General features: G+C 42.0%; 1 protein-coding gene across 1 annotated transcript in view; it reads right to left on the bottom strand.

Moving 5' to 3' along the window:
• The window catches only part of LOC136863821 (cell adhesion molecule Dscam2), a 760504-nt gene that overhangs the window by 264276 nt on the left and 483055 nt on the right, over nucleotides 1-13173 (bottom strand). The window contains exons 12-13 of the mRNA XM_067140158.2: nucleotides 9790-9909; nucleotides 6761-6976 (exon numbers count right to left, since the gene is read on the bottom strand). Coding sequence (XP_066996259.2) covers nucleotides 6761-6976; nucleotides 9790-9909 — 336 coding nt within the window. The remainder of the gene's footprint in view (nucleotides 1-6760; nucleotides 6977-9789; nucleotides 9910-13173) is intronic.

Below are 13173 nucleotides of genomic sequence, written 5' to 3' on the forward strand. Positions count from 1 at the left end.
CAGTCTAAAACGTAGGAAAATAGTATTTTCAACATCAACTTACGTTTTTTAAAATGGGTACCCTGTATTATTTCGTGCGCAATCATTAACATGAAAAATCACATAAGTAATGGCGTTTGTGTCATCGCAATAGGTCAATTACATCCCGAGATATTGCAACGTGAAATTGACGCTTGAAATAAACGAAACGCGCAGCAGTTGCACATCCCGAGAGTCAAGTGAGAAACTCACGGTCCTCTTACTTGCGATGTGATTGCCGTACTACGATGCGACAGGGGCTGTACTTAATGCTATTTGCACTGTTATCAAGAGGGATGAAAATAAGAGAAGGATTTCCTGCCACAGCAAAAAATATGTAAATAACGGTTTCGTCTTGCGTGTTTTATTTACCTACACAGTACATTGCAGTACTCTGTACTGTACTACTTCAGAATGTACATAATTCATACAGCAAAGTTACTGTAACGAAATTCTCTTATTTTCATCCCTCTTGATAGCAGTGCAAATAGCATTAAGTATAGCGCCTGACGCATTGTAGTACGGCAATCAAATCGCGAGTAAGAGGACCGTGAGATTCGTGCTGGAATCTCGGGATGTGCAACTGCTGAGCGTTTCGTTTATCTCAAGCGTCAAATTCACGTTGCAATATCTCGGGATGTAATTGACCTATTGCGATGAAATAAACGCCATTACTTATGTGATTTTTCATATTAACGACTGCTTACGAAATAATCCAGGGTGTCCATTTAAAAAAATGTAAGTTGATGTTGAAAATACTATTTTCCTACGTTTTTGACTGGCTCATAGTATTCACTTTAATTAGCCCCTTCTCTGCCTTCTTGCCCGTGAAAGCCATTTTTCAATATCTCTTGTTGTTCCAGATATATCTGCGGTGACAGGTTTAAGTGGGCCACCCTGTATATGCGAGGGGACGGTTCTGGAGGGTTTTGGACTAATCCGGATACACCCTCTCAATTTTATTAACAGAATCAAAAGTTACACCCAAAAAACCAACAAGAAGCCTGTGATAGGCTGAAAAATAATTACAGAAAATTCCTATTGGCCAGATTCAAAACCGGCGGAATGAGAAGGAAATGTTGCAAACCTTAAAATATATGAAAAAATAAATGAATTTACTTGAGAAAACCCATAAACACAACATTTCTTTCATTAACAAATTCTTTTTACCCTGCACCAGAGTGCATGACCTCAGTTTTTGTAATGACATCTATTGAGAAATGTCCAAACTTCATGATGTAGCCTACAGAAAAACAAAACAAAATAAATCTAATCAGTTTAGGAACCTAGAACTGCCAAACTTCTCAATTATTCAGTAGTAACATCTTCTGATTAATGTCCCAACTTCATGCCGTAGCAGTTTCACGTTTTGTTGGCTAGATAGAGTTCATTAAGGTGCTTCTTTTGAATGTGCGGAGTTGAGCTTGCTGACATACAGGAACCATTGTACTTTTACGGTTCCGAACATAAAATTTAGTTTGAAACCACTTTCCAATATGTTTTTCATCCTTTGTCCTCCTCCTCGTCGTCTTCCTACTCTGCACAGGTTATTATTACCTCAGACTTTTAGCAACAACTGATTTCCATATCCTTTGATCCCCAATCTATTTGCTCGCTTTTGTGGTTGACACAGGTGTCAAGATTTGTTGCATCGTATCCATCACAGTACGGTACTCTACGCAGAAAGTTACAGCTTGTTTTGATAATATAATAATTATGTTCGTTCACCTTCATGTAGTTTCAGAACACCGAATATACCTCCAATATAACTACAAATTCGACAAATTAGCAGGGCAGTCTCACTTTATAACTCAATTGAAACAATATGTCAGCATTTACATGGCCGGAACGGAAAGAGATGATTGTTAGTTATGAAAAATGTCCCACTTGATCCCAACAGATGGCGGAGATTATTCTGTTTGAAAGCAACGTTGTACTTTCATGTGGTTAAACTATAGGATTTTGTTCTTTCTTTTTGCAAACAAAAAACAAAAACAAAAAAGAAACATAGTTCAGCACATTAATGATTGAATGAATACATCCCCCCCTCCCCCAGTCGCGGATGACCGCCAATATGAGGGAAAGACCGTCCGATCATCGTAATCATCACTATCACGTGCCACTGCTTTTGTTCGTTTTCGAAATGTAACACACTTATTCCAACTAATAAACTGTCATGATACATAATTCAATTATAATTTACTAAAAGTAAAGCAAAGTCAACTCCGTACAGGCCATGAAGGCCCTGGGAGGGGTGGGAGGTAAAGGCTTCCACGATACGTTACCTCGGCACTTGATGGGGTAGAGTGGTTAGCTCCACGCCCGGCCGCCTTTGCCCCCAGGAATTAACCTGGTACTCATTTTTGGTGAATTATAATTTACTACTACAGATATATTCTTTAATAGTTATTTGGCCATATCTCTGAACGTATACAACCTTATACTTATGAGGTATTTCCTGGGTTATATCTAAATTATACACATAGTTTAGTAGAGGGCTAGTAGCATAATACAACGATGTTAAGTAGCTCAATTTTGACGAAAATTGGTGATTGCTCATTTTGATACCAATAGCCTCATATTGTATAACTTCCTCGTTTCTCAGAAACAATTGAACCTGTAGATATAATACACAGTTCAAAAAATTAGGACATGTCTTTGAACGTATGCCATGCTCCATAAAACAATACCTCACACTCAGGTGTATTACCAACTAAACCTTTATTCTTTACCGTTGAAGTATACAAAAGGACATCGATGGATTCGCGTTCATTTTCAGAACACAAACGGAAGTGTCCAAATAGGGGCGAAAACAAAGTGATAACAGTCCTTCAGGGTGGATTTTTATCACAGTTGGAGAGCTTCAGCATGGTGTATGTCCTCCACGAGCATTTATCACAGCTTGGCAGCTACGTGGAATGCTCCGTATATATCGACGGAGGTCACGTTGCGGTATCCGATCCCATACTTCAAAGAGAGCCTGCTCGAGGTCATGGAGAGTCTGTGGTGGAACAGGACGCCCACGAACACTTCTGTCAAGCCTATACCACACATGCTCGATTGGATTAAGGTCGGGACTCATTGCTGGCCATTCCATCCGTTGATTGTCCAGTTCTCGCAAGACAGCTCTGGTGATGCGCGCTAGATGAGCCCTGGTATTGTCGTGCATGAGTACGAATTCAGGGTCAACACCGTATGCAGCAACCAACACATGCTGTAGCAAAATCTGCTCGATGTACCCCGCAGCGGTAAGATTACCACGGACGAAGACAAGATCCGTACGGCCATCAATACTGATGCCACCCTACACCATCACAGAACCTTGTCCGAATCAGTCGCCTTCCTGGACAACATTTGGCATGTACTGCTCACCACGGCGTCTCCATACATGTTGACGTCCATCACGATATATCAGGGGAAATCTGAACTCGTCTGTGAACAACACAGGTCTCCATTGGCGAAGTAGCCAGTTGACGTGGGTACGGGCAAACAGAAGGCGAGCTGCGCGATGTTGCTGCGTTAAACGGGGCACTCGAACAGGACGTCTGGGTCGTAAGGACACTTCTCTTAACCTGTTCCTTACTGTCTGGTCAGACAACGTGACTCCAGTGACCCTCCTGAGGTCTTGTTGCAGTTCTCTGGCAGTTGCTGAACGACGCCGCAACGCCCAGATGGTCAGATATGGTCATCCAGTGGGGCTCTCATGCGTCCACGACCTTGTCCAACCCTCCTTGTGAACTTGCCTGTCTCACTGTAGCGATTCCACAAGCGGCGAATAACTGACGGAGAGACATTGAGATCCACAGTAACACGACGAAAAGTCCGTCCTTCTTGGATCAAAGTGACGGACCTTGCGACTTGAACCTCGTTAAGATGTCTCATGGGATGTGCTGGTTTACGTACAACGTGCTCAAATGACCGCAGTAGTCTGTGTACCTCACAAAGGCACACGGACGCACAGTTATTCACTTTGTTTTGAGGGGTCTCCTGACAGTTTAATGCTTGGCTACGCCTACAGATGGATATAACTTCGATTTGACATACCCTGAGTAGCTAAGGTCTCAAGGTATGCTGTAAAACCATTGGAACCCCATCTATCAAATTAACGTTCACATACCAGACGTTACAAAACATGTTCCACTAATTTTTTTGAACTGTGTATTTGTTGTGGGTATCCTCGTGGGAGGTGCATTTTATTATATCTTAATAATAATGGAAATTAAGTCTGATAAAATATTAAATGCAAGGAACATACAATACCAAGTACTTATTCTCTTTTAATTTTTTGAGCGGTTTCATATCAGTTAAATGAACAGCTGATGTAATCCTACAACCACCGTTCCTTAACCCTGTAACCACCTCTGGTCAATGTTTTACTTTTGAGATTTCGTTCTCTAGTTATAATTAGATATGATAAATCAATTAATAAGGTTTTAACAACACTGTGTAAAAATGTCCACAAACGTGAAGAAACACACTTAAATATATATTCCTCTTTCACTTTACATTGCACACCCTACTTTTCCTGTTCATACTTTGCTTTATAGTAACACTTCACCAGTCTTCTCCAAGTGTTCTGGTTTAAATCTGCGGCGTTTGACTGTTAAAATAGCTTCAATGCGGGGAATGATCTCTCTACATCTACGTATTTGACAGGACAGTACTTGATTTGGGGAGTGAATGTAGGTGTTAAACATTCTGGTAGATCAACATTACCAGTAACAGCCAAATACACTGACTGACAGAGCAAATGCAACACCAAGAAGGAGTGGTTCGAAAGGGATGAAAGTTGGGAAAAAAACAGAGACGGCACGGACGAATAATTGATGTTTATTTCAAACCGATATGCAGGTTACACAATGCGCACGGCATCGACTCAGTAGGATGTAGGACCACCGCGAGCGGCGATGCACGCAGAAACACGTCGAGGTACAGAGTCAATAAGAGTGCGGATGGTGTCCTGAGGGATGGTTCTCCATTCTCTGTCAACCATTTGCCACAGTTGGTCGTCCGTACGAGGCTGGGGCAGAGTTTGCAAACGGCGTCCAATGAGATCCCACACGTGTTCGATTGGTGAGAGATCCGGAGAGTACGCTGGCCACGGAAGCATCTGTACACCTCGTAGAGCCTGTTGGGAGATGCGAGCAGTGTGTGGGCGGTCATTATCCTGCTGAAACAGAGCATTGGGCAGCCCCTGAAGGTACGGGAGTGCCACCGGCCGCAGCACATGCTGCACGTAGCGGTGGGCATTTAACGTGCCTTGAATACGCACTAGAGGTGACGTGGAATCATACGCAATAGCGCCCCAAACCATGATGCCGCGTTGTCTAGCGGTAGGGCGCTCCACAGTTACTGCCGGATTTGACCTTTCTCCACGCCGACGCCACACTCGTCTGCGGTGACTATCACTGACAGAACAGAAGCGTGACTCATCGGAGAACACGACGTTCCGCCATTCCCTCATCCAAGTCGCTCTAGCCCGGCACCATGCCAGGCGTGCACGTCTATGCTGTGGAGTCAATGGTAGTCTTCTGAGCGGACGCCGGGAGTGCAGGCCTCCTTCAACCAATCGACGGGAAATTGTTCTGATCGATATTGGAACAGCCAGGGTGTCTTGCACATGCTGAAGAATGGCGGTTGACGTGGCGTGCGGGGCTGCCACCGCTTGGCGGCGGATGCGCCGATCCTCGCGTGCTGACGTCACTCGTGCTGCGCCTGGACCCCTCGCACGTGCCACATGTCCCTGCGCCAACCATCTTCGCCACATGCGCTGCACCGTGGACACATCCCTATGGGTATCGGCTGCGATTTGACGAAGCGACCAACCTGCCCTTCTCAGCCCGATCACCATACCCCTCGTAAAGTCGTCTGTCTGCTGGAAATGCCTCCGTTGACGGCGGCCTGGCATTCTTAGCTATACACGTGTCCTGTGGCACACGACAACACGTTCTACAATGACTGTCGGCTGAGAAATCATGGTACGAAGTGGGCCATTCGCCAACGCCGTGTCCCATTTATCGTTCGCTACGTGCGCAGCACAGCAGCGCATTTCACATCATGAGCATACCTCAGTGACGTCAGTCTACCCTGCAATTGGCATAAAGTTCTGACCACTCCTTCTTGGTGTTGCATTTGCTCTGTCAGTCAGTGTATTTGTTTATGGCTATCACGATGTCGTAGCCCGGATTACTTTTAAGGACATCACAATATTTTGTTTGCAGACGGAGTGCAAGGTTTCCTGGGATACCTTATATTTCGTGCTTCACGTTCTCCATAATGTCCAGCGAATCACCAAGACGCAATTCTCATAATGCTACCTTCTTGATAGACTCTGGTATGATTGGGAACTGTGTCTTGATAAGTGCCAGATCCCTCTGAAGTGTTTCATTGCCGATATAGTTCACGGCATTAATTACTTTACATTTTATTGAAGACTGCTTGTAAATCACCCTAAAACATCCATAATAAAAATCCAAAACATGCATAATAAATCCGAAATTTGAAATGGATGCACTAATCTCAAATATATGAAAAGATGCATAGTCTGTATGCATTATGAAACTTAATAATTCATCCAATTTCACCTCCAAACGCACTTCCTTGTCGGTTTTGGAGGTCTACATATCGGCAAACAAAATATACATTTGCGTACAAATCCGATTTCTAGTTATAATACAGTAGGGAAGTGTGTTCCACAATTCCAGGGTTTAAATCTAATTTATACTCACTACTGGGTACTTACCATGAACTGTAAGGTCCACCATGGCACTGAGACCAACTCCAATACCGTTACTAGCTTCACACACATAGCGGCCCTCGTCTTCTTGAGAAACAGTCTCGATGTAAAGAGATCCATTGGGTAAGAGTTGTAACCCTGGTTGGCTTGGACTAAGGTCAAGTCCATGTGCGTGCTTGAGACTTTGGCCTATTACGGCGTGGTACTGGTCCGGTTTCTGTCCTATTGACATAAGAAAATGGAACTTCAAAGCAGGAGTAGATCTTGTTTTTATAATCATTTTATTACAGTAAAACCCCGCTAAAACGCTCTTGAAAAGACCGCGTGGAAACCGTGCATAAAGCTGGAACTTGTTTTAGAGCGATGGTTCCTGAGTAGCAGAGATTAGTTTAACATAGAGTAAGTCATATGTTATTCCATCAGCTGCTAATTATTTCCTGTAATTTAAACTCTTTCCTAGGATACTTAAAGCAACCAGTAACAGGTAAAGTAACACCGAGTACGTTCATACTTTCCATAACTATCTTCTATCCTGCGTCCTTAGTGGGGATTATTCTCAAGGTAGCCCTCCAAAGCAACAAGAAGTCAACTGTGAAAAAGAAAATAATATTATAGTTTTGTCAGAAAGTTTAGGGACAGACTATAATTTGAATGTTTGCCACCCTCTCCCTATGTTATTAGGTGGCATAACAGTGTTTTTAACTGTTAATTAACGTTCGGAAATGAGTATTTTTTGACGAAAACTACGCATTTCTATGACGCTGGTTACTCCTTATATAAAATGTTACAATTTTTAAGCCAACGAACACTTTCGACTTTCTTCACAATGTAGGAATATAATATACAGTATAATGCATGTGAGGTTCATATTCCTGTACACATAAGCATATGGAAATGAGCACAAGGACAATTGTTATGATGGACTGCATATCCGTACGTGGCTGAAAGGCGTGACCAGTCTTAAGGGAAATGATGGTTATGAAGAGCATAGTCAGATACCAGGTTTTTGACGCCCGTTACAGATTTATTAAAGATAAGGATCTCAAAGACGTTACGCACATTTTGGCACGAAATGTGATCGGATAAAAATTCTAAGTCTCCGTATATAAGCAGACCAAAATAAATGATCTACACTTTATCATTAAAAGAGGCACATTTTTAGAACCAATTTAAATCATTACACTAATTGCAAATTCCCCTAAACTCTACTTGTCACTCTCCCGACATAATAGAACTATACAAATTTATTGGCAAAGTGCGTGTTGGACACATGAATATTAACTAGAATGAAATGAAATATTTTATTACGAAGGGCCATCGCATAGGGCGAGATATATTCGTCAGTACAAGAGTCTGCTCAGTTATGTGTATGTAAGCGTACAGTTATTATACATCAGTGTTGATAGTCATTTCTTCAGAAACATGTCCATTTATCGTTGATCACTAAGCTGTACAAAGTATTATACATAGGGAGATGGGAGATATTCGAAATGACGGAGCCTCAGTTCGGGTTTTAGTTAATGGTTGCCTCTCCCGTATATACAAGGAGACTCCTCATAAAACATTTATCCGACTGACTACGTTTTCAGTGATACAGAAATACAATTATATAATACTCCTTGAACATCACTTTGTCATGTGAGCCGACGCTCCTACAAACTGAGTTCCCAATAGTTAGAAAACAAATAGCTGAAATTACTTGCTCGGCCACCTTTGTTCCCAAGAATTAACCTGCTACTCATTTTTTGTGCAGGTTTAGTGAGCCTCAGGTCCAAGTGCCTTTCCAGAATTCCATATTTTCCTACTATCTGATGGGGAATCGAACCCACATCCTTTTAGGGCCAAAAACACGCCCTTATCTTTTCGGATATGCAGCCTTCACCTAAGTAAATCACAACAAATAATATTCTATTTCAGGAAAAGTGAAATATCACTAAAACACTTTAATTTGTCCCATTATATCTAAACGCGGTCTAAAGAAAGTACATAAACCATCAACAATGAATTAATTTCCATACTATTCTGGGATTTTAAATTGACAAGGCTGCAGCCACACAAGTAATTTCTAGACAACAAAATTTACTAATAATTTAATTCAAATAGAACATCTAAAATGATAGGAAGCACATTATTAAATCCTAGTGCACTGGAGAGCAGATTCACAGCCATTTTTTGTGGGCAGTTAGTAATAATATCTCAAAATGTATGCATAACACAAAATGGTGCTGGGTCTAACAATATTACACTTATGAACCTCGTATGTGAACTCCCTCAATGACTCTTCACGGGTTGTACATGATATAATTGTGAATTCACACAAATGCCATTTCATCTGAAGAGGCACAGATGATGTTTCATTTCATGTTCATTACTCCGAGGGCTTCAATCCATGTAGTTCATTAATAAGATACCTCTTCTTAATCCTCACCACTCACTACGTTGACATTCTCCTTAGGCTTGTCACCGTAGTGAGGATTTTCTAGTTCATTTAAGCGTTATTAAAACATCTAGCGTAGAGGCGCGCGGCTGTGAGCTTGCATCCGGGAGATAGTAGGTTCGAATCCCACTATCGGCAGCCCTGAAAATGGTTTTCCGTGGTTTCCCATTTTCACACCAGGCAAATGCTGGGGCTGTGCCTTAATTAAGGCCACGGCCGCTTCCTTCCCACTCCTAGCCCTTTCCTGATCCAACGTCGCCATAAGACCTATCTGCATCGGTGCGACGTAAAGCCCCTAGCAAAAAAAAAAAACATCTAGCGAAGAATATTCCCATGTAAAAGGTCGTCTTAGGCAGGTAGAAATGCGCAATAAAAAGGGTGTATTCTATTAAGGATATGTCAAGGGGAAACATTTAAAAAAGTGCATTTAACACGGGATAGCGTATTAAACGAACGCGTCTTATCGGGGTTCACTGTGTTTACGTAACATTCATTATGACGTTCTCCTGACTTTAATTTACAGTAAAATGATTTTTTATATTGATGTTATTTTACTTCCAAAGACTTTATGAACAGGAAAAAGTAATTAGGATTTTACCAGAGGATTTCTTCCAGGTGATGGACGGCTGAGGGAATCCTTCCACCCGACAGTCAAGCATCGCCTGCTGGCCCAACTTGGCTGCGCTGTTCTTAGGCTCTACCACCCACGTTGGAGGAACTGTGGAATTGAAGAGCTTCGTAAAAAAGTGATGTTAAACTGTAACTGTTTAATATTACTCACTATTAATGAAGGGTAACATGACTTATAGAAAATTATCAGAACGTTTAAAATCAACAAAATATGTGTGCAACGCACTTTTGAAATTTTTGGTTCATTGGAGTTTGCAGTGTTCTTGCTACTGCCAAATTATTTTCTCCAGATTAACCTCCTAGGGTTACTCCTGATTACTTATCAAAAACTCCTCAACTAAAAAGGAGTGGAATAATTTTTATAAATGAATGAGTTAATATGTAATATGTCAATGTTCCACTTTGAAATTTTAAGGTGGAATATGCTATGAATCTATGTGGAAAGAAATGTCACTGCTCTGCAACATGTTTGGAGTATCTACCTTAAAGTTTACTGATTACGTTCTATTTTAAATTTATTTCCCTTAAATTAAAGTGTTCAGAACTTGTTAAGATACTGAATATTGTCTGATTAATTAACCATTGTGAGAATAACAGTCAAAATGCGAGTATTAGCGTATGTAATATACGCGGATAATTTATTTTATTTCAATCTTATCTCATTTCAAGCTATCTCAGAATATCTGATCAATTAGCGGGAAATTGAGTAATATGTCTTTTGGAGATTGTTAGGTCAAATATCTAGTGTTGATTGATTACACACAGGAATACCATAAGGAACAAAATGTCCCAGGAGAAATGGTCAATATTCAGAGATATGACAAGAACGATCATTTGATGCAAAAAGTTCATATACCGAGCTCGATAGCTGCAGTCGCTTAAGTGCGGCCAGTATCCAGTATTCGGGAGATAGTAGGTTCGAACCCCACTGTCGGCAGCCCTGAAAATGGTTTTCCGTGGTTTCCCATTTTCACACCAGGCAAATGCTGGGGCTGTACCTTAATTAAGGCCACGGCCGCTTCCTTCCCACTCCTAGCCCTTTCCTGTCCCATCGTCGCCGTAAGACCTATCTGTGTCGGTGCGACGTAAAACAACTAGCAAAAAAAATTCATATGGACATATGCCCTATTCCGAATGGTTTCCGAGGTAGGACACGTTTAACGCACATGAGCTTTTAGGCTAGTGGTACGCACATATTTGTCTTACCCACCCAACCTCTTTGACGTTTTGAAATAGGTCCAAGTTTTCAGCATGCAATGTTCGCCACACACGTGTTCGTGGGACACTGGTACATGCAGAAAGTCGCCATGTGCTGGTAGTAGGACTACGCCGCACCGTGTTGCTGTTCCCACACAGGTTATTGTACTACACGTTCAGAAGAAAAATGGAAACTTGGAAGAACACCTGATTCACGCAATGCTCTGAAGACACTCTATGATGAGGAATGCGACGTGTCGGAAAGCGCCGAGGGTCGACGGTATTCCTCGACAGCAGCAGGAGCACTACCATTGCAGAAGCTGTAAACATACACCATATCTGCAAGTTCTTCATTAGTGTAGATGTGTGGTAGCGCGTGTACAAACACAGTTAATCGATGATTCTCTCTGATACATTTTCAATCCCTCGCACTATTCCACTCACAACATACCATGGAGAATTGCGCGTTCAACGGACTAGTTTAATGGCAGACAGATATCCCGATCAAAGATGTTGAAGGCCACGAAGTAAATTGTGCTAGAATAAAACGTCTAAAAGGTTGGGTGGGTAAGACACATACGTGCACGCCACTAGCCCAAAAACAAAGGTAAAATTAAGGTGTTATATGTTGGAACCCCCCCATGGCACTACAGCCCTTGAAGGACCTTGGCCTACCAAGCGACCGCTGCTCAGCCCGAAGGCCTGCAGATTACGAGGTGTCCTGTGGTCAGCACGACGAATCCCCTCGGCCGTTATTCTTGGCTTTCTAGACCGGGGCCGCTATCTCACCGTCAGATAGCTCTTCAATTCTAATCACGTAGGCTAAGTGGACCTCGTACCAGCCCTCAGGTCCAGGTAAAAGTCCCTGACCTGGCCGGGAATCGAACCCGGGGCCTCCGGGTAAATGGCAGGCACGCTACCCCTACACCACGGGGCCGGCTCGTTATATGTTGGAAACCATTCGGAATAGGGCATATGTTCAGTGGAATTTTTTTGCTTCAAATGATCGTTTCTGTCATATCCCTGAATATTGACCATTCCTCCTGGAACACTCTGTATAATCTTGCTTATACCTGTCTATTTCGTACGTCAAGAGGCCGATGACGTTATGAATGCAGCCCACCATAATGGAACATTCCTCGGGATATAGTGTACAGTGTGAGACAATGACATTAGAAAAGCATATTAGTAAGTCTTCGAACACACAATTCACTGTCTAGAGACTTAATCGGTGCACATTTATTTGATGATTATATTAAATTTCATCTCAATCCGCTAGAAATATGGACATAACATGTTAGGAACGATCATTTACAGTGTTTTTAATTGAGAAAATCTAGAACTGCTGAGCCGCTACTCTCAAGACTCATTTACTGAACTACATATTTTTGATAGGTCTAACGTGATGTTGCTGGAGACACAGTACTTAAGAGTTTGTGGACAATTGACTGGCAGATTAAACTTTCTTGTTTGAATTCCACTAACCGTACAAAAGGTTTGTATTGATCGTGGTGTAGCACAAATACATTTATTTTGATGACACTATATCTACTTCCTAGTCCAAGTATGTTAACAGTCTCGAGTAAATTGGCTTTCAAATTTGAAATGCAGTAATTAAATCTACAATAATGCAAGATGTGAATCTCAATTTCAAACAAGTTATGATGAGCTCTCAACGTTTTCGGGTACTGGTTAAGGATCGGTTGGAGGCTATGTAACATCTCAGGATATCTAGCACAGAAAAAAGGCTCACGATAACCGAACCATTTCCTTCCAATTAACGTTTGGCTGTAAAGCGCCTGTTCATACATGATTGAGCACGAGAAGGACATAGATCATGCGAATAATGACTATAACCTAAAACTTACGTTCCTAACAGGAAAGTGTCTAACAAGGGGGCATTCCCTACTCGTCACCACCGATTTCGCTCAAATTTATAGAACGTGCAGGGCTTGGCTAGAAATGAGAGTACCCGAAGTGGGAACTCCAGATGGCTAAGCGTATGGAAAATAAAAATAATAATGTTGACGCGGCTCTCGCACCATATAAGCCACTTACGTTAGTGCGCACGCCGAGCAGTTGTTGGCGTAGCGGTAAGAGCTCGGACTGGTATTTCGATGGTCGTAGGTTCAACGCCCCGTGTAATGACTGTTTT

This window comes from Anabrus simplex, chromosome 2 (assembly GCF_040414725.1).
Source record: "Anabrus simplex isolate iqAnaSimp1 chromosome 2, ASM4041472v1, whole genome shotgun sequence".
Lineage (NCBI taxonomy): Eukaryota > Metazoa > Arthropoda > Insecta > Orthoptera > Tettigoniidae > Anabrus > Anabrus simplex.